General features: G+C 48.6%; 1 protein-coding gene across 1 annotated transcript in view; it reads left to right on the forward strand.

Annotated features, from left to right (window-relative positions):
* The window catches only part of LOC135916521 (apolipophorins-like), a 78,668-nt gene that overhangs the window by 9,114 nt on the left and 47,128 nt on the right, over positions 1–22,426 (forward strand). The window contains exons 2-6 of the mRNA XM_065449919.2: positions 11,827–11,865; positions 12,803–12,948; positions 13,925–14,146; positions 16,431–16,586; positions 21,867–22,068. Of these exons, the coding sequence (XP_065305991.1) occupies positions 11,827–11,865; positions 12,803–12,948; positions 13,925–14,146; positions 16,431–16,586; positions 21,867–22,068 (765 nt within the window). The remainder of the gene's footprint in view (positions 1–11,826; positions 11,866–12,802; positions 12,949–13,924; positions 14,147–16,430; positions 16,587–21,866; positions 22,069–22,426) is intronic.

The raw sequence follows: 22,426 nt of genomic DNA on the forward strand, positions 1-22,426 counted from the left end.
GTTCGGCAAATCCGATTAGACAAAAGCCATATCGTGTTTCACCATCAGAGCGCCAGATTATCAACGAACAAGTGCAAGAAATGATTAAAAAGGGAGTCGTACAAGAGTCAGCAAGTCCGTGGGCAGCTCCAGTGATTCTTGTTAAAAAAAAAAGATGGATCTTGGAGATTTTGCGTCGACTATCGCCGTTTGAATGCTGTAACAAAAAAGGACGTGTACCCACTCCCACGTATTGATGACGCAATAGACTGCCTTCATTCCGCCTCTTACTTTTCCTCAGTAGATTTACGATCCGGCTATTGGCAAATTCCGATGCATCCTGACGACAAGGAGAAGACTGCCTTTGTAACCCCTGACGGGCTCTTCGAATTTAATGTGATGCCATTTGGATTGTGCAACGCTCCGGCTACTTTCGAGAGATTTATGGACACTGTATTGCGTGGCTTGAAGTGGAACATCTGCATGTGCTACCTCGACGACGTCGTCATCTTTGGCCGCACCTTCAGCGAACACAACTCGCGTCTGGATATTGTCCTGAACTGCATCAGAAACGCTGGTCTAGTGTTAAACTCTAAGAAATGCCACTTCGGAGACCGCCAAACCCTTGTGCTTGGGCACCTCGTCGACAAGGATGGCATCCGCCCTGATCCCCAGAAAACAGCAGCCGTTGAAGCGTTCAGTGCACCGCGCTGTGCCAAGGAGCTCCGTAGTTTTCTGGGGCTTTGTTCCTATTTCCGCCGATTTATTCCTAAATTCGCCGACGTTGCGTATCCGCTGACATGCCTGCTACGGAAGGACACCCCCTTTGAGTGGACTCTGGAGTGTGACTCTTCTTTTCGTCAGTTGAAGTTCCTGCTGACGTCACGACCGGTTCTTCAACACTTCAGTCCTTCAGCTCCGACAGAACTCCATACAGATGCCAGTGGCATAGGTATTGGTGCCGTCCTAGTTCAACGCTACGGTGACCGCGAACACGTGATCGCATATGCAAGCCGCTCATTAAGTAGGCCCGAGCAGAATTACACTGTGACGGAACAAGAATGCCTCGCGGTAATATTTGCGGTTCAGCGGTTTCGTTCTTACCTGTATGGACGCCCCTTTACAGTGGTCACCGACCACCACTCATTATGTTGGCTTGTGAATCTTCGTGACCCTTGTGGCCGCCTTGCGCGCTGGGCGCTCCGACTGCAAGAATACAGCTTCACCGTCTCTTATAAGAGTGGTCGACGACACGCTGATGCGGACTGTCTCTCGCGTATGCCACTTAGTACTACGGACTGTGACGCCGACGACTTCGATCACCTCGTGGCTTCTGTGTCGCCGCGTTTTCCAGACGTCGACTGCTTCAAAACCGAACAGCGAAAAGACGGTAAATTAACACCGCTCTTCACCGCTACGACCGCCTCGACGACAGCAAACCATTTCTGTGTACGTGATGGACTCCTCTATAAGAAGAACTTTTCCAGCACTGGCGCACGTTTTCTCCTAGTGGTGCCGGAGAGCCTTCGCACAGCGATTCTGAGTGCTATGCACGACGACCCTACGTCTGGCCATCTAGGTTCGGCGAGGACGCTCTACCGGATTCAGGAACGCTTTTATTGGCCTGGAATGCGACAATCTGTTGAGACGTATGTGGCCAGCTGCATGCAGTGTCAGCGCCACAAACGGCCATCTACTGCTCCAGCAGGTCTTCTGCAGCCGATCCCGCCTCCAAGCACGCCTTTCCAACAAGTGGGCATTGACTTCGTGGGCCCATTTCCAAAATCAGCCAAGGGAAACCGTTGGATAGTTGTTTGCGTCGACTACCTCACACGCTATTGCGAGACGGCGGCAGTGCCCTCCGCAACTGCCACTGACGTTTCAACATTCCTGCTGCAATATGTGATCCTGCGACATGGTCCGCCTCGCGTGATCATCAGCGACCGTGGACGACAATTCACAGCAGACGTCGTAGAGGAGCTGCTTCGTTTGTGTGATTCCCACTTGCGTCACTCGACACCATACCATCCACAAACGAATGGGCTTACGGAGCGCACCAACCGAACAATTGTAAACATGCTATCTATGTACGTGTCATCCGACCACAAGAACTGGGATGACGTACTGCCTTTTATCACGTACGCGTTCAACACCGCCAAGCACGAGACCACCGGCTATAGCCCTTTCTTCCTGCTGTACGCACGGCCACCCCGGTACTTAATCGACACTGTTTTCCCCTTTTGCAGTCACGAAAATCCCACTGTCGCCGAGACTCTCTGCCTCGCCGAAGAAGCTCGTCGTATTGCTCGTTTGCGCACTTTGGCATCGCAGGACAGATCGAAAGCACGCTACGACATTCGCCACCGTCCGGTAACCTATCGCCCTGGTGATTTAGTCTGGCTGTGGACTCCAGTAAGGAAACGCGGGTTATGCCAAAAGCTTTTGGCCACCTACGATGGACCGTTTGTGATTATTGACAGACTCACAGAAGTCACGTATAACATAGCTCGCCTCACGGCGAGTGGTAGAAGAGCTGCCAAGACACAAGTGGTCCATGTCGCCCGCTTGAAATTGTTCACGTCAAGACACATGGATTGACTCGCCCGGCGGGCTTCGTCTGCGACGAGAGGAATGTTACGCATGACGAAAACGAAGACCAGTGAACGTGCTTGCGGTCCCGGGTGGAGGAAGGAAGAAGAGGACGACGCTCAGTGGATAAACCAGCTGACCGCTCTTGCGCTCACCTCCGCGACTTCAAGTAAACGGTCCCCTTCATCCGTAAGGGTTACAAACGGTCTCCTTCGCACGCAACAATATATATAAAAAAAATGTGCATTCCGATCATTGACAGTGAAGAAATGTGCACTGTTGCTCCGAACTCCAGGAGAATAAGAGACGAAAGAAAGGCACAGATTCAGCAGTCCTGAGTCAGTGAATGCGCTAAGAAGTTCCATTGCGATGTACCTGGCCCGCTCATTCAGCTTAATGAGTGTTTGTACCTATGCTCAAGTTTCGTCTTCACTTGAACTTCACTGTGCCCTCTACTCACTCTGTACCCTTTCAGGTGGGCAGATTCGTCCTAAGCGTTATTTTCGTTTCCAAGGCTTCGAAAGGGACTTTATACAGGGAGTCGTGATGTTATAACCAGCCTTGGTGTTACAAATAACCCTGAAATTACAAGCGGGCCGTGATGCCACAAGGAACTGTGATGTTACGTGGATACCTGGCTTTCTGGATTACCTGGCTCACCACTACTTAGCGCAGTCAAATGTCAAAGAGAGAAGCAGTTTTGACGATTTCAACGCCTAAGCGCTCCACAATTCAGCCGCCTTAGTCCTGCCGAAAAAACAACATAGCGCCTAAAATCGCAGCCATCTGTTCAGAGCTCGTGGGCTTGCGTCGGCACGGAAAAACCCGCATCTACATTTGCTTTGTCTCTCAGTCTCGGCGCAGCGCTGGCGCGTAACGCGAACCGATTGTTACGGGCGCGCAGTCTTGCAAGTCATTCTGCTGCGTCGTCGCAGCTTGTTAAAAGAGAACAGCCGGGCAACAGAGTTCGGAGCAACAGGCGAGCTCTGCAGGGCCAGCGACTGGCGTGCGATGTTAAGTTATGCCACGTGCTACGCGTTAAGCCTCGGCGCTGTTATACAAACAGTCAGAGATGCTGCGGCGACATTCCGCTCTAGTCCGACCTTCCTGTATTTCCCCGACGCCTGACCTTGAGAGCACGTTTAACAAGTCATGTTTATTATTCTTAAAAAAAAAGATACTCTAAAGCAAAAAATCAGATTTAGCTGCATTAGGAATGTGATCTTCTTTATTAATGGCAATAAAGAGCCGTTTATACCTGTACAGGAGGCTTCATAAGCCAGAAAACACGCAAACAAAAAAAAAGAAAGAAGGAAGGAAGGAAGGAAGGAAGGAAGGAAGGAAGGAAGGAAGGAAGGAAGGAAGGAATGAATGAATGGTGGCGACTCCACCTTGGAAGTTGCCGCACTAGAACGCCGTGGCGTTATGAATGTTTAAGGGGTCTGCTCGGGACTAGATAATTGTTTTTTTTTCTGAAAAAAAAAAGAGTTAACCACAGATTGCATTCTAAAGGAGCCTAAAGTTGGCAGGTTTCCGGAACGTTGATCGGCGCCACAACATCCCGAATAAACGGTAATCCTTCGAAATCAGCGACGTCACACTGACATGACGGCGCAGTGGTTTTGGCGCGAAATTCAGGAAATGAAATTTTGCGACTTCATTTTGCTCTTCTAGTAATCAACATGTTACGGTTAAGTATAGTTTTGGAATAACACTTTTTTTTTATCAGAAGGCACTCAATTAGTGCCTGCTTTTAATGTCTTTTTTCAAGCAGGGTTCTATACATCTCCCGACACAAACTGTCAGGAAATGAAGCGCCTGATAAATAAAACGAACGTCTCGTTTAGTCTTTCTCGACGAGCGAAGAGTTGCGAGATGAATTGGGATGATGTGGTCCTGCTGTAAATGACGCGACGGCGGTGGTTGATTATCGCCCTGCGATGGGTGATAACGTGATGACAGCATTGCAATTCGGCAATGTTCGTTGTAGCGACGTCCTATGAATCATTTGCTGTTACGGCTTCCGCATCCGGAGAGGAAGTAATTTTCTCTCGCAATTGGAACAGACGTCTAGAATACCAGGCTACTTGTACTGTTAGTGTCTCAAGAAAAAAAGAGGGACTGTTTAATAATGCATTTGGCCAAATGCCCCGTGATCTTCGTGTCTGGAAGATGGCACTTCAGTTTGTCTCAAACGAAGAACGAAAGAATGACGGTGTATACTCGCTCGGTGGACAGACACCTTAACACTACGTGTCATCGTAGTTGTAGTGGTAATGCAATTTCGCGCTACGAATTTCATTGTAATGTAATTAAAAAAGCAAAAGGAATACGCGCGCATACACCAGAATTACTGCATTTGCGATACTTGAAAGCCTTCCGGGTAACTTTATGCGCATTGTATGACAGACTAGCTTATATTGGTTCCATGAAAGTCTATTAGAACGGCGGTAAATGGAGATAAACAAACAAACAAACAAACAAACAAACAAACAAACAAACAAACAAACAAAAGAAGTCAGAAAGAAAGCAAACCGGTCTCCCACCATGAGTTAAGAAAAATCTACTTTCCTTGCCGCTTGTGAGAGCTGATAGCCCTACAAAAAAAAAAGCATGTCTCATAACCCCCGAATACAATAATTCCACGTGAGACATACTGGGATTTCCCAGGCCTATGGGAATATCGCATAAGGGAGTTGTGAGGCACACGTAAATTTTTCTACGTGGAGGTTTACGTCATACGAATGTGGACGGTGCCTGCGATCGCTGACCCCCGCCAAAAAAAAAAAAATATGTCAGGGTCTCCGCGGCCGGATGTTATTGCCTGATTTCGCGACTCTCAGGACCGGAACGCACTCGTCTTACACTGCGCGCTTTTTCGTCATTCTGTCTCGACGCTCTGTCGCCATCACGCTGAGCTGTTACGTCATCACGCCTTCACCCCCCCCCCTTTTACTCTTCGCTAGGAATGTTATTTTATCATCATTATGTTGTTGTTGTTGTTTTCATTTCGGGGAGTTGGTACATAGGTGGGTGATGTCGAGAGACGCGCGCGAAACATGCCAGTCGATCGGAGTCTCTCAAATCGCAGCGCGCCTGCAGCACCGCCTGACGTTCGTCGCGCAGAGAGGGGACATTTGACTTTGAGATTGGCTCGCATCGTCGACGAAGACGACCTTGTCAGCGGGAGCGGCGCGAACGAGATATTGATACCCCGATCGCCGTCCCGCGCCGGGAGTTAATAAACGTTCCCGCGCGCTTCAAGGCTGTGTGTGCCACCCCCCCCCCCCCCCCCCCCATCGCCGCCTGCTTCTCGCGTGGCCTTCTGGGAAAAACCGAAACGGCCTCAATGGGCGCACTCGGGTTGAACGGTCCGTCCCCGTTGGTTCAACGGAATGGCGGACGTGGACTCGCCTGGACGCCGCGGTAAACACGGCGCGAACGGGCGGATATGTGTGACGGCGATGTACGCAGAGATGGGACGTCCGAGAAGAGGGGGTAACGGGCAGCGATAGTGTTGTCAATTGCGGTCAGACAAGCCGCGTCGCGCCGTAATGTGACCGTGGCCTGTCATCTCAATGAACGGTAACGGGTTGCCGCGGGAAAATCGACAAATGGAACGACGGGCCCGTTCTGCGCGTACAGGAAAATAGAACTGCGCCGTTTCCTTTGAACTGCCCATTTTTCTTTTTTTTTCGTAAAGAGCTTGGTCCGTAAGAACCTGCGAAACTATGCAGTAACGCTAAGAGAGAGAGGGGGAATAAAGTTTATTGATAGGATAGGTGACGAGGTCGGCCTGAGAAGCTTGTCTCTGGCCTGCTACTAAGAAATGGAATAAAGGATTAGGGACATACAGGGATAGGAAGCGCAGAAAGGGAGGCGATGATGCAATACCATATACGGTGGATGCTATAGTGTTGAGAGCAGTTTAGTGGGCACGCACCGCGTACAGTCCTAAGAGATGAATGAGCAGGAAGTGAATGCGTTGCACAATAGCCTGCAATAGTATTGCGCAGGTCAATATTGTGCTACTGCTTGCACAATGCCGAGAGGCGACGAATCTGATAAGGGAATGCGCGCAACTCCTGCTGAAGTGCAGGATATCCCGGGAGCTTGATTGTACCGCATTTCTTACTGCACAAAGAAATCTGTCGCAATATGTTTCTTAGAATGCTGTTTCGATAAAAGTTTGTAACACTGTACTTGGAATACTGCTTCCGTAAAACATTAAGCTAGAGAATGTGCTGCGCGATGTCCTTACAACACAGCTCAACAACACGCCTTCGTTGCGTTTATCGCTGTAACGCGTCAATTATGCCACGCGGAGTTTGGTGCCTAAAAATTCGAACTTCAGCGCGAAAACTTGATGCATAGCACGTGTAGTACCGCTTTTAGTGCCGCCTTTTTCAGTTGTGCATAGTTCAGCGAACGAGTTACTAATTAATTATAATAATAATTAATCTCCTACCAAGACGACATTCGGTGGAACGCAGCCGTCAAGTGTTTTTGTGCAAATGTACACTCCATGTCAAAAACTAACCGTGCACAACTTTTTTTCAAATTTTGCTTGATCTGGGACTCTGTTTCACCGACCAGTGTAGGGTTACGTGGCGAAGCGCACTATCAGTGCCGCGCAAGTGCGTCGACGTGCTTCCGCGATACTGGCTCGGACAGAGCCGCCTGATGACCGACGTGTTCCGTTCTCCGACGCCCCATGACACTAACCGCCCAGTGTTGCTGATTTGGTTTTAAAGCGTGACTTATACCCCCGAGTTTGATTGACCATGCAGGAGATAAAAAAAACTGCACGCAACAAGAAAAATAATACGAAAGAAAACAACAATCGAAGACAAAACATGGGGTGACAGAATGAGAGTGGTATTCCACCATGGTTTACTATAGTCAAAGAAAGAAAAGTACACCACGATCGGTACATTTAGCAGCGCGACCTTTCGGACGTAATGATGAATTTATGGAGAGCTGCTATAATAGACCCTTGGCTGGCGTCCAACTGACATGCACCGGACGACAATGGATTGGAGGTTGACAAAGTAAAACCTAGATGACTCGTGGGAATTGGAGGAACGTTCGAAAACAATCTAGGCGAGAGGTTGCTGCCGAGGTCCAGAGGTGATGATACAAATTCGCTGCGGTGTGCAGGGCCAACAGAAAGAAAAATGCCGCAAGCGTTAACAAGGTGCGTGTTTTAAAGACACGAGGAGTGAGTAACCCACGGTTCAGCCTTGGAAAAGCGGGTGTACTTTGTGACAAAATATAGAACACGAGAGACGGAAAGTGGGGTGATTATTCTCAACTACGGTGCGTACCGGCTATTGGGTATATGTCATAATTCCTTCTGCAGGAGAAAACAAAGCCAACAGGCTTTAACTAAGTACTTAAAAAATGCAGAATGAATGTACCAGCAAAGCAAGAAAGAAAATGCGTAAATAAAAATTAGAATAGCTTAAGCTAAGATACCATAGAGTGATGTGAAAATGGGAGAGAAAGGTATCCGCATTAAAGAGCTTGCTCTAGAAAAAAAAAATTGAAATGAATTGTGAAAAAGAAAATGCTTACGCGGTAACCGTCTCCATTTATTCCATTCTGGCGACCTAGGCTCTATTTGTGTCTGCCTAGGTCGCCATAGCAACGCGCACACAGTGCAAGGTCGTCGCTTGGTATTGTTCGCCACACTTTCCTAAGGTGCGATCGTGCAGAACCTGTAATCGCCGTTACGTCACTTCAGAGTTCGTTGCGACAGCGCCATGCACCTTTTGAACGAGTGGATGCTGTTCGAATGCAGTGTAAAGACGGCTGTAGCTGTTGCGAAAACAGTAGGATGAATAAGGCGGTCGTATAGTTGTTGCTGGCGTTGTTGCTAACGGGCAGGGATAACCTGGCAAATGCCGCGGGCAATAGGTGGTTTCCAAATCCAGCGCCTAGCGACCGCTACCTCGGAGCAACAAAAAGACAGATCTCAAGGCGATGGTTTTTCAAACTGTTTGCTCCGGAATCAGTTACAGAGCCGGAAACACTTCACATCCGCCATGTTTCAGACACTTCCAATTGATCCGCCTGAGTATGTCTTGTAACGTCAGGAAGATGCGTCACCGTCTGACGGTCAATTCAGACTCTCGCAGAAATGTCAGCAGAGTGCGCGACGCCTCTTAGTGCACTATATACGATGTGCTTTCAGGAAGGCTGACCATTATACGTGTGCTCGTGGAGACCTTGTTCTTTCCAAGTCGTCTAGAAGCCACTTCATTTAAGCTCGCAAAAGCGCTGGAAGGATTGGATGGCAGCCTGGCACATCTTCACATGATGTGGTATTGTCAGGGATGGACAATCAAAAGTGGCGCAACCTTGTCGAATAACTCACAGTCAAATAAATAGCACACAATATGCCTGCGTTCCATCGGCAGTCAGTGATTTCAAAGCCGACTTGAGAAAGCAAACTTTAGAAAGGAAACTGTGTCACCGTTACACGGCGAGAGCCAATGACCGTCAAGGGTTTGAGCACTTTTTTACCAGGTGCGTTTGGGGTAACTGTTGGCAACTTGAATTTCGGGACTCCCAAGACACTCAGCCCACAACATTGCTTTAACAGACCAAGAAATTGATCACCTATTTATTCATTGCTCGTGAAGAGCTCCAGCCTGATACATCACACTGGAGGGAACAGATGAGGCTTCAAAGAATGCACTGAGAGATGGTACAGTTACGGAGCGATGGCGACCATCGTCCTTGTTTCGAGCGCTCAATCTTTGGCCTGTATAACTGAATCAATAGATAATTTATTTGCGGCATTGTTGACGCTATCGACTGGTTAAGGCATAGAAAGGCTGCGGGTCAGGCGTGGCTAATATTGTCAGGCTACTTGGCGGTTCCCTTCGATGACGTAACGCAGCTTCTTAGTGCATCCACGGGCAGGTGAATTTGGCGATGAGCTTGGCTTTCGACAGGTCCAGGTAGCGCCTGCCTTAGTGGCCTTGGTCGTTGCGTCTTAGGCAGCGGGGCCGTCCAATAGCAGGCGCTTGCTATCCTTGATCACCCTTTTAGTGTGGGACAATAGGAAAGTCACGCTTGGATCTTTTAGCACACCGACCGGACGGTCTCAGCGGCCTCTCAAAATCTCATCGCATGACAAGCGCTCTCCTCTCGTCGACATATATGCATTCTTATTCTTTGTTATACTAGCAAATTCAGCTCACAAATCATGTGCCTCTCGAAGAGATATCCGAGAAAAGCAAAAAGCAGCCGGCAGAATCACGTGCATCCTGCGTGAATAATTTCGAGTGCGCGCACAAGCGCGCGTTCAATCTGAAGAGCGGACCACTCTTCCCTACTCCGCGGTCTTCCTTTTCTTTTTCTTTATCTCAAGTTTTCGCAGTTTCTCGTGGCTTCCTTCTGCCTGTGTCTATCTCTCGCTCTGTCTAGACCTTTTCCTCGAATCGCTCTCTTTTTTTTTCCTTTCTCGGCATCTTTCTTCACCTCTCCGGCAACGTCAGTGGACTCATTGCAGCAGCGGCTTTTGCAGCACGCGCATATGACAGCTGCTGCCTGTGCAGATAATCGCTATCTGGTGACGGTTCGCGTAGCATGCTCGCCTCTCGTGTCGGCGGCAACGCGTCTCAAATGCCCGCGTCCTATGACATGCCTACTTTGACGTCCACTTGACATTCTTGTCACCTTTCATCCAACTTCGCTCCCCCCTCCCCTCCCCTCCCCTTCTCTCTCTCTCTCTCTCTCTCTCTCTTTCGTTCGTTTTCGTTAATCTTGTGCGCCGCTTCATGTTTGTTTTCTTCTCTTCTTTCTTTTCCTCCCTGGTCACTAATCTGTTGACCTGCCTCCATATTCCTGCATCGCTCGCTCTCTCTGTCTTCTGGTTTCTGAGAGTTAAGAAACGCGCGGTGCTTCTCCGAGAAGCCGCGTATCTCTGGGAAACCAGGAGGCCGTGCTTTCCGTCATCTCAAGTTTCGTGTTTTCTCAGGCGCGCATGTGACGGGGCGCTCGAGGTGAGAGCGAACCGAATGTCTACAAACACGCGCGCAGTTTAGCTTGCACGCAGGCCGCGTGAATAAGATGTAACGACAGACATTTAATTATGGGGTTTTACGTGCCAAAACCACTTTCTGGTTATGAGGCACGCCGTAGTGGAGGACTCCGGAAATTTCGACCGCCTGGGGTTCTTTAACGTGCACCTAAATCTAAGTACACGGGTGTTTTCGCATTTCGCCCCCATCGAAATGCGGCCGCCATGGCCGGGATTCGATCCCGCGACCTCGTGCTCAGCAGCCCAACACCGCAGCCACTGAGCAACCACGACGGGTGTACCGACAGACATTGTATTGCGACATTCAAGATTCTCCGGACAGCTGCTCGCTTTAAAGCCCCGTGGTTTATCTGGTCTCCGTAGCCTGACACAAAAGTTCAGGCCGGCTTTTGTTCTCCTTTTTCTTCTTTTACAATTTTCAGTAGTCACAATAGCTTTGCTTGTTACTCTGTTGCGGTCAATCACCGACCGCAAACCGATTTCTTGGCGTCTCGAGACCATGGAGCAAAGAAATAAAATAACCTGCCGTGGTTGCTCAGTGGCTATGGTGCTGGGCCTCTAACCACGAGGTCGCGGGATCGAATCCCGGCCACGACGGCCTCATTTCGATGGGGGCGAAATGCGAAAACACCCGTGTACTTAGATTTAGGTGCACGGTAAAGAAGCCCAGGTGGTCCAAATTTCCGGAGTCCCTCACTACGACGTGTTTCATAATCAGAAAGTGGTTTTGGCGCGTAAAACCCCATAAATTAATTTAAAGAAATAAAATAGGAAGGAGCGCTATGTCAATGCAGCTAGCCTTGGCCAGCCAACTCTCCGTGACAAACCCAGTCAAGCCTTTTCAGGCTTTTTGTCCGTGCTCCAAACATCTGGCAGATGTTGAATAAAGCTGAATTGAATTGCATTGAAGCCGTTCCCTTCGCTTTTCCTCTCGCAAAGTCGGCGAAACCTGCGAGATTAAGCGCACTGGTAGAGAATGTTTGGTTCCCGGTAGCTTTTAATCGAAGCGCACATTTGCTCCGCTGCATGCATTTCCGGGGCTATGGCTGCAGAGTGGCATACACTAATACCATGTGATGATCACGTGCCGCGCCGATTGGTTTGGCTTCAATCGTGTTGTCCCGATGCTATACAGCCTAGTGCTTTTCTTTCTCCGCGCTTGAAACCATAAACTTGTCCTGATCTTCTCGCTTGGTTTCTCGCAGGGCCATTGCCTCAGGATGGCATCTCTAGAGATTGCAGATGTGAGTATTCCTTTACTGACTTTACTGTGCAATCTGCGTTACACTAATTGTTACGTGTTCGGCCGGGAGATACACACATTTCCTTTTCTGACCGCAGGTTTAGATTTGACCGAGAAGTGTTTGAAGTGATGTTCGCTTTGCTGGCGCGATTCGCAAAGTCCGACCGATAACGGAATTAGACATACGAGATGAACTGTAACCCTTAAGCCAGTCTGAGAATCACATTTAAATGTCCGGCTGTAGTTCTCGTCACCGCTCGATTGAATTGGTTCTGGGCCGCCTACAACGTATGTTCCCATGTTCATATGAGATCGGAATTGTCTTAACGCACAGTTTTAAGGCAAAAGCTGTTTAGAGACTCCTTCATCGCTTGCCGCAACTGAAAAGCTTTAATGAACGAGAAGATTGTATAACCCCAACAACGCCGCAAAGCAACGTACCAGTTTTCACAATCAGGTATCGTAAAAACCCGTGATTGAAGGTTATTAAACAGAGCGGCGTAATACTTTTCTTGTGTGAAACAATGGCAAACTTAAAACCCAAGTTCACTGGTTATAAACACGATGTAAGCAACACTCATGGAACACACCACTTGCAAAACGCGTCGCAGTCTTCATGTCTCGAAAATCAACGCGCCAATTGCTCTTACATTTGAAGATCTACGAACTGCCGCGTCATTGTTATAATTATTTTTCTTTAGAAGTAAACAAAACGCGGTGGCCATGGATAAAACCCGTTTTTTTTTCCTTTTTATTTTTTGCCGTAGCCGCCGCGTACGTCCGCATGATGCACGAGACCGATTGGCCAGCGGAAACGGCCACATTTCGGGGGGCGAGTTTCGCAAGTGGTGTACAGCGCGTGAACGAACCCTGAAAGGGAAGTGTTGATTGCCAAATCAGCCGTCGTAACCGGGTTCCATTTGCGTTTGTCTCCGCAGCACCGTCGCCCATGACATCGCAGCAGACGATACTGTACACGTACGTGGGTGAAAACCGCATCGAAAACCAAGACGCGCAGCATCACGTTCAAGTGAAGGCCAACGTCGAAGTCGGAGTGATCTCACCATGCATCTTTTCGTTCAAGGTACATACGACGTCACTTTTGATGCCATAAACTGTCACCACACATTCAAGCGCGAACAAATAGAAAAGACTAAAGAGTGTTGTTGCCTTTCCAGGTTCGACTGTATTCTTACTTGTGGCCTAAACGTACTTCAGGTAGTACGCTATGGTCAGAAACTTTCTATGGAGCGATTGTACGTCGCGGCTTCAAATAGTAAAGCGCAACAGATGTTCTGACCATTTTTTTTCTTGTTCGCGTTTGAATTTATGCCGATGCGACAGGCAAGGCACAATGTAATGCGACATAATGCACAACGTAATGCATCATTCGAAATAGGTGGCATTCTCGAGTGGTGACGGAAGGCACTGAAACATGTTGCATTTATTAGAGTATTTCTGTGCGGACAGACATATTTTCCCATGCAGAGCTTCCAGAGCAGAGCTGTCGCCTCTAAGAAAAAAGCAAGAGGGTTACTGAGACAAAGTCAAAGATTAATATAAAGGATGCACGAGTGTCGAGCACAAATAATGGTACCACAAATACAATTATAGTGTGACTAGCAAAGAATGCATCGCGCTCTGCGAATAGCAGAAAACCACTCACGGGCGCCTCTGCAGCAATGCATGAAAATTATTCGGTAGGTATTTATACGCTTAAAACGCACCGATACCCTCATTAAGCAGTTACTGAACTTTTCCGAACAATATCTGCCGCAAATACAAGAGAAAGGTTAATTGTAGTGGCTTGATTTAGATCACGTTATACTTTTTTTCAGCTTTTTGAAAGACGTGGTCTATATCAAATCACCACAACTAACATTTTTGCTTTTATTTGATTTTCTATTGTATATGAAAGAAAAAAATTCGCTAACTAACGTTCGGCAGCAAACACAGGTGCTGCCACTCTGTCAATGAAACCTCGCAGAGCGCTTGAAGCGCACAAGGCCGACACCGTAAATTTACACTTTACGTGGATTTTTCTCCATCCTTGCGTGCAGATGGCCGACGTAGACCTGCAAGGGGTCAGCGTGGCCAACCGGTACGCTTTCAAGGAGGCCCTGGAGCGGCATCCGCTGACCATGTACATCGAAGATGGCATCGTCGGCGAGATCCGCCACCATCCGGAAGAGCTGCCGTGGGCGCTGAACGTCAAGCGTGCCGTCATCTCCATGATGCAGATACCACGCTCCGCGCTGGACGCCAACAGCATTATCTCCGAGGTACGCCGTTCTTGCAGGTGGCTGAAATGCGCGTACGACGTGCCAACGCACTATAGGCTCGTCACCTGCAGCCCGTTTTCTACCGACGCAACAAGTTTTAGAGCGTCAGGCACCCGTTCCTGCTGCGGGCGCCAGCGTCATTCGTAATTGAGCGAACGAGCACAGCGAAGGATGAAAGAGCGAACGCGGAGCACAGCGCGGGATGAAAGACGGCGATAGGGAAGAGAGCGTGAGGCGGAGGGCGGAGGAGGAGGGTATGGCGAAAGCGTGAGAAATTGGGGCTCAGCTTTTCCTCCGGCTGTCGTGACGTCACGTCACGTCACGTGATTGCGCTAAAGGTCAATGGTGGCTGCCCGGCCGCGCCCAAGGGCTGAACTGAGTGATTGCATTATGCAACGCATAAAAATAGAAGCAACTTAATAACAAACATACCAAACTTAAAGGAGAATAGACCCACATATGAGACGCGCAGCAATGAACAATGGCTCATACCCTCAGTGGTAGCTACGCGGCCGCGCACGGCGCAGCAAGGAAGAGCGTGGTTGTGCGGCTAGTATGCTTCGCATAAAAAAGGGTAGTGCGCCACCCAAGACGGGCTCTGCGGCGACGATGGCTACGAGATGGCGCCACCGGCACAATGTACGAAAACAAAGCGCTTCGTGAGCGGAGATCTGTCTGCGGCGGCGGCGGCTGTGAATGGCGCCCACGCGTCACCCACGCGCTGCCTCTCACGATCTCTCGGTTAGCGAGGCAGTTGCGCCGCTCTTCGTTCCGTTTGCAACGTCCCCCACGAGACAGATTGCCCACGCCAGCCAATATATCGCGAAATGAAAATACGCGTGGAGCTGCGTTCGAATTGCACATTAGGGAGTATCGTAATTGTCGGTCAATTCTTTTCCCTCACGGTGCTGGCTGCCGGTTCTGCCCCACAGTGGCATGCAAATTTGGTGGTTTTCCTGCAATCGGCACATAAGCTGCTTCGCAAGCGCTCTGTCGGGCGTTTGTACATAGCAGACCCCTGAATTGTCGCAAACAAGTCAATTACTTATTCATTCAGTTTCATTAATTCGTTAAAGCATCATATATATTTTGTTGATCTAGACTTCCACGCATTGCTATGCTGTTCTTGGGCTATTAATACACCTTACGAATAAAAAAGAACATCATGAAGATATTAAAGGGGCATGGTAGACAGATGTGGGATGTCAGAGATTTTTCTGATTTTCTCGATTTGCTCTGAATTGAAAATGCTTAAAATTCGCTCGTAGTTAGTAATTGCATTCCTAATTATCTATGCTAAATCTTAGTTTCAAATATCGAGAAGCGTAGAAATTGTAAGCTTTTATATCGATCTCTCTGTATATTGCTCTCGGAACGTTTATTGATAGAAGTAGGAGCCGAGGAGTATTTCTTGGTTGAAAAATTTGAACCAAACAAGAACGCTTTTTGGGGGTATGTTACTTACCATCCCCCCAAATGCAGCAAACCTTTATAAAACCTTTGAATCATTTTCACCCAGGAGAATATTGTGCTCGGCTTATCGCAAGTTTATATTTTCTCATTGTTTTTTTAAATTTTTACATATATTAGGTCTTACAGACCCCATTCCCCTCCCCCATATTTCTTGTTGACGGCCTTTTTTTCTTCCCTCGGCTTAAGTGCCAATCCCTACAAGATACGGAGTAAAGCTAAAGCAAGAGACTACGATACGGCGTCCGATCCGACATGTACGGCTAGCCGTACGGATAGTCGCAACCAGCAGGTTTCCCCCAGTTCCCATCAGGTTCCCCAAGAGTTCCTTCAGTCATGCAGCTATCTTCCGGAAGCATCGCACATCATGTCGTGCGCCGTCGCGTCACACCGTGCTTCTTCGCGACGTCCATCGCTGGCGCCACCGATCTGCTTACAGCCTCATGTTCATGTTTGCTTGGCAGAAAATGTCGCCGCAGAAGAAGCTTATTTTTTTCCCCCGCCCGAAATTGTATCCTATAGGAGCACATACCGTGAGCTGTCGTGCCCTAGTCATTGCTGTTGTCGTAGCCACCGTAGGGCGAGCAAGCGCTGCTCCTTATTCGGGTGATGTCGCAAACTACATCTCAGTAGAAAAAGAATATTTTTCTAGTTATTTTTCTTGTTTTGGCATTAAGAGTGCTTTGAAAGAGTCGAGAACGGCTCCGAGTCGTATAACGCGGTTGTGGTTGCTGTATGCCGGTTAAAACGTCGGCGTCATCTTTGGGCCCACTTAATAACGTCGCCTTTTTTCCCCCCGCGCGTGCGCGCGCAGACCGACGTTTTTGGAACGTGCGAGACCCGCTACACGCCCGGCAACGTTGGCCGCACCGGTGGAACCGTGACCAAGTCCAAGAACCTGGCCACGTGCTTCGGCCGCTTCGGCAGCTCCTTGCCCATCATCTACACGCCTTACGAGGCCAAGGCGTCGGTGAGTTCAATGCGCATTTCACACCTTCCGTCTGTTCAACCCGTTCGTCGTCCTAACGGGATATTAGAGACATTTAGCTTGTTTGCTATTCCGGCAAACGGGGGCAGTTTGGGCGGATTGCCGGATGGTCGGAGGTGTAAACGTGAGTGGCCGGGTTGGTGCAGCCGCCTGGTGGTATAGCGCTCTACGAGACAAACACAGAGCTAAAATTGCAGTAATCTACTGTATTCTGCTTCGTTGCTGATGCAAATTTTCGGCCATGGCGTAATTGTGAACACGATTACGTCGCTGTCGAAAATTTACACCCCAGCTAAGAAGAATATAGTAATTGGCTCTCTGCTTATGTGGTTGAGCTTTGCACCACCAGCTGGTGCCATCAATCTGGCCGCTCACGTTTACGCCCCCACTCATCCGGCAAACCGCCCGTGCTTGCCGGATTACCGGATGCACTAAAATTCTCTATTACCTGAGTGAGGGAAGAGCACCCCGTTGGGGTTGTTTGAGTTGTCTACGCTAAATGGTCGAACTGCTCTCGTTTCTTAGATGACTCGGATAACTCAGGAGCGTGTGACAGCTGTGACGTCGTCTTTCCGAAGTGCCGGTGACGGCGACGGTGCGAGCGCTCCTCCAATGTCCCTCTAATTGTCGTCGCGCGACACTATAGCAGCACACCTATCTGTACGCCAACGGTGGCGAACAAGGCACGGTGAATGCAGTGACCCACTATATACCTGACGAATTTTCAACCGAGGCTGGTGCAGCCGGCAGTGGGTCATGGTTGAATGACTCAGGTATAGTAGTCATTATTGGGCTAGTCCTGCGTAGTGGTAGCTAGCGCTTCGGAGAAATTCCATTGTAGGATCAATACGCATGCCTGTTATTAATGCGCAAGCATTGTAGAGCTGCTTCCATCGGAAATCTGCCTGTCCGGCAACGCGTGACACGATGAGGTCGATACGTGTACAAGGGATTCCATGGGAACACACACACACACACATTATATATATATATATATATATATATATATATATATATATATATATATATATATATATATATATATATATATATATATATATATATATACTTATATACTTCTATATATGGTTAAAGGTGTGCTAGTGCGTGTGTCATTGCACACTTCAAGTAGCGGCCGTCTGGCTGACTATGTGGCCTAGAGCGTCATTGGGCACGTGACGGCGCAGCCAATTGGGAGGAGGTGGCGCCACGTCACGAGCGTATAAAATGAGCGCGTTCATGGCGTTTCCGATGTCTACAAACGGTACGACGCTTTCGCATTCCAACACGCATGCAGCCTCGAGTGTCTCTGCCTAATTTCTTTTTTCATTGAATGTGGAGAGCATCAGTGATTTCACGTGCTTTTTTTATCCCTGTGAGTGGTTACGGCATGCTTCTTGTGTAGTGCATGTGGGCGACCATGAAGATGCATCCCACTTGGGGACAAACGGTTTCCACCTGTTTCCACCTCCTCTGTATTGACAAATAAACCTTGAAACTTTGTCAGTATACGAGCCAGTGCCGGTGGAATTCAATAGCTTTCGCACGATAGGTTTCTATTTTGCCAGCGTTATTTCGGCTCCAGATGGTGAAGCGTTATTTTAAAATATTGCCCCAATTTTCTTGTTAATAGGGTCGCTTATTTCCTTTACGTAGTCGGCCTTATGATGCTCGTAGTTTTCGTAACAGCGTAAACCCGTTAGTTGGCGACGAATTAAGAGTTCAGAGACTCTCACTAGCGATATATTAGCAACCTCGCTAGCTAAGAGAGAGAGAGCATGGAGAGGGCAAGTACGGAAGTAGACCGGGCGAACGTCCGATTAGCTACCCAGTACTAGGAGTAGGGAAGCTGAGAGATAGCAAGAATAGAGTTATCACTGCGCGCGCGAAATGATACGAACAGCATGTCTATAAATTGTCAATAGGACCGGCACCTTTAAAAAGGAAAAAAGAACTGCCGAAACGCACGATTTGCTTTCTCACCTGCGACGCATGTGGTCTACGAATTTATGTTTTGAGACAGTGTACTTGAGTTGAGGCGGTTTAGTGTGGTTTTTAGAAACAGTATGCGCTGGACGTCCTGTTGAGGGTAAGTGCGCAACTGTTCGATGGCTTCTTCAGATCCACAGGTGCCGCACGTTGGTGTATTATCGGTCATTCCAATACGATAAGAATAAGCCATCGGCGGTAAGAGCATTCATTGTTGCATCGCCGCGTGAGGAGCTAGTTGGCACTTGCAGCTTATCTGTGGTTAAAGATAGATAGATAGATAGATAGATAGATAGATAGATAGATAGATAGATAGATAGATAGATAGATAGATAGATAGATAGATAGATAGATAGATAGATAGATAGATAGATAGATAGATAGATGAAAAGGAAAGATAGGGAGGTTAGCCAGAGATTATCTCCGGTTGGCTACCCTGTACCGGAGGAGGGTAAAGCGATGCGATATGTAAGAGAGAGAAAAATAACAAGAAAAAGAAAAATGACTACGCACACACATACAATACAGAACTGTTTATGTGAGCACTGTCAGGCAGTCTGCGAAGGCATTCCTAGTGGGACGGTGACACTCTGTAACATCCACGTCACACAGTGTACAGTCACAATTCGTCATAAAGTGCTGCGTTTTTTAAATAACGCAGCAGTGCATTCGTAGCGGCTCGCGCTGATGTTCGCGCAGGCCAGTTTCCAAGGATCTGTGGTTAAACTTCTCGTTAAGTTCGGCGGGTGAACGATGACGCAACACAAGCGGGTAAATCGAAACATTGGAGAATGAAGAGGTATGTGCGTCCCGTTCGTATCGTGCTCATCAAAGCGGGATCGGGGCTGCGGCGGCCGGGGCACAAGGCGCCGCACGCGCGTACTTCGAACACGTGCCGTTTCGAAGCCGATTGCTCGGAAGACGATCGCTGCGTGCGTTTCCCGCGGCAGACGGTGTTGACGACCGGCGCGCGCGACAGTCTTGCGAGGAGTCGTCGAGCTGAGTCGGCGAAACGGCCGGCGCGCGGAGACAACGCGAACGAAGTTCAAGAGACCGCGGTCTACGCGTTCGGTCGCTCGCACCCCGCCTTGTGGAGTGTTTTTCTTCCTTCCCGTCGAGAATGCTCCGCGTGCCCGGCCCAGACATTGAACGACCTTGTCACGAGCGCCGCGAACCCGATAACGAAAACGGCCGCGTTTGCCTCAGCCGGACCGTGCACGGGTCGCAATGCGAGGACCTCGTGGCACTCTGCTGTTCCGGCACTTGTGCCACGCTTATCGATGCGTGCTTCGGCAAGGAAACGAGCGAAGAGCGGCCGTTTGTTGAAGAGCGATCGAGCTTCTCTTGCGAAATGCGAGGAACCGGTTTTTGTGCAGCCGCGCTTATCTTTGTTTTTTTTACAGTGGGCTGTCTTGACTTAACCGAGTTGGCTCAGTGGCTGTGTTCGTTGCCGAGGTGGGATCAAAACTTGCCGAGCGAAAGGGAGGGGCCGAATGGGGCAGAAGTAGAGCTACCTATCTGGCGTGAAGGGGGCAGGCTGGCAGCCACCATGTTGGGCGATGACATTATTTCCGCTGAACAGAAGTTTGCGGGAGACCTTGACACAAAACCGCTTCGGCGGTAAAGAAAAAAAAATCACTCGTGCGCGCATGTTAAGCAATCTCAAAATGGTCAAGAATGACGCACCGTCCTCATATATGTCTATTTGGATAAGTGTAGCGTTGGGATCAAAAGCATCATCAGTCAGGAATGGGCCGTGGCTTAGCTGTACACCACGTGACGCCTCTACTGTATAGTTATGCTTGATTATGGGATGTTTTCCTGATTGCATTTCGCAATAAGTGAGTTCTTTGCAAGCAAAAAATAACAGTACAGGTTACGTGATTAGACGCTGTCCCACAGCTTCGGTATGCTTTAGTTAGTCGCATTGCAGCGATGCCATGGACATGTAATCTCTTAACATCATACCATGTCCCGCCATCTTCGACATATCCTACCATACATTTGGAGTAACGTGCCAAGATGTAGGCGAGACTGACATCATCAGTTTCTCACTAAAGCGAGCATCTTCCACTCTCTTGGTGTTTTCTGTTATGCGCAGCCTTCTGTCGTGCTTTCCCATTCTTTTCCGTCCTCTTCTCTCCCTCCCAGAGTTTGTTTCGGACTCCTTAATTCTTAAGCTCGCGTGCATCTATGTTCCTCACATCGCGTTGACTCGCAAGTTATATTGTTCCGCTTCTGTTCACAAGGTCGGTGACTCGATTCCTTGCCGTGGTGTGGCAGTCGTACTCAGTCGGGGGCAGAATGCACGAATGCCAATGTATTGACACTTCACTGCATGTTAAAGATCCTTATGTGGCGAAAATCAAACCGAAGTGTTTCACTCGGTGAAAAAAAAAAGAAAGAAAGATTAAGCTTCCTAACAGTTCAATCAATCAATTGATCGGTCGATCAATGGCTCGGTCAGTTGCAGCTGAGAGATTGAAGCTTACGTAGTACTACACCGCGACACTTTGGCTGAACTTTTATACGTCTGTAAACCCATAATGCATATGTGATTATTACCGTTCACCACGTTGTGCTTTATTTCTACTCTCTATACCACTCTGGAGGACTGCCCCATGTCTTATGCTGAATGGCCGTTACTTTTGCACTACTTCAACATCACATTCCAAACTTTACTTGCGAACCGTAAAGCTGGCTTTTCTGCACAGCCGTACTGTCATGAGATGAAGCATTTCGTAAAACGTAGGAGTCATCGTTCTTTGCACTGATAAATTCGACGTATACAGAGCAGGGCTACGTCGCTGTTGAGCTGACGAGGACAAAAGTAGCGGTAAGCTGTCTAGCCGTAGTCACCTTTATGTGAAATTTGATTGCAAATAAGCTACCTGTTTAGCCTGAAGGAATGTATTTGCTGTTTTGGCGGGAAATGATGTCGACATCACAGCCCGCATTTGAATGAGCTTTAGCACACCTGTAAACTATGGCCAATGCAATAGCTTGCTAAATGCCTCTACTATTAAACTTGAAGCTGCTTCAGCTGATTCCATGAAAAGTTCACGTGAACTCCTCGTAACCCAACATAAAGACAACAGGACAGCTAAGTATACTGCTCCAACTATCCCAAAAACGTGTCATACTTATGTGGCTGTGATTTCACCGGTAATGTGCCAGGAGCGCCTTTACCTGAGCTACTCCAGGCATGCGCAGACGTAACATGGACACTATGTAAATTAATCCACGTTCCGCATCCGGTCCTCGTCTGCGCAGCCGTTCCAGACGATACCGATGACGAACGGCAGCTTCATCTGCCAGCAAACGGTGGACGCCAACCGATGGATCACCAAGACCGAGTGCAAGGAGCAGGAGTTCCTCCACCTCGCCGCCAGGGGCCTCCGCGAGCAGACCACGTTCACCTCGACGGGCGTTCTGATCATGCAGCAGATCTTCCCGTCGGTTAAGCCCGTGCCCGGTGCGAGACGATTCTCTGGCTCCTTTCTGCGACGAGAGAATGTGTAAAATTGTCTACGGCGTGTAGCCTAGCTGATACTTCGCGTTGGTGTAACTGTTGTTGCTTAATGGGAAGCTGCAGCAACTGGGAGACACAGGAGGAGACACACCCTATGGGCTCTCAGTGCGCTGATTTGGAGTACAAGTGGCATTGTACATTGTTCAGAGAAACAAATATCAGCTAGAAGAGCATGTTTAGAATTTTCGAGAAGCCACACATGTTCATGTCTGATTCATCTTGAAAGCGTTTATGACGCATGTGTTCTTACCTTGTACGAAAGCGAGCATGTCAATCGTGGTTATAACGAGTAATGGCAATC

The sequence above is a fragment of the Dermacentor albipictus genome, chromosome 9 (genome assembly GCF_038994185.2).
Source record: "Dermacentor albipictus isolate Rhodes 1998 colony chromosome 9, USDA_Dalb.pri_finalv2, whole genome shotgun sequence".
NCBI lineage: Eukaryota > Metazoa > Arthropoda > Arachnida > Ixodida > Ixodidae > Dermacentor > Dermacentor albipictus.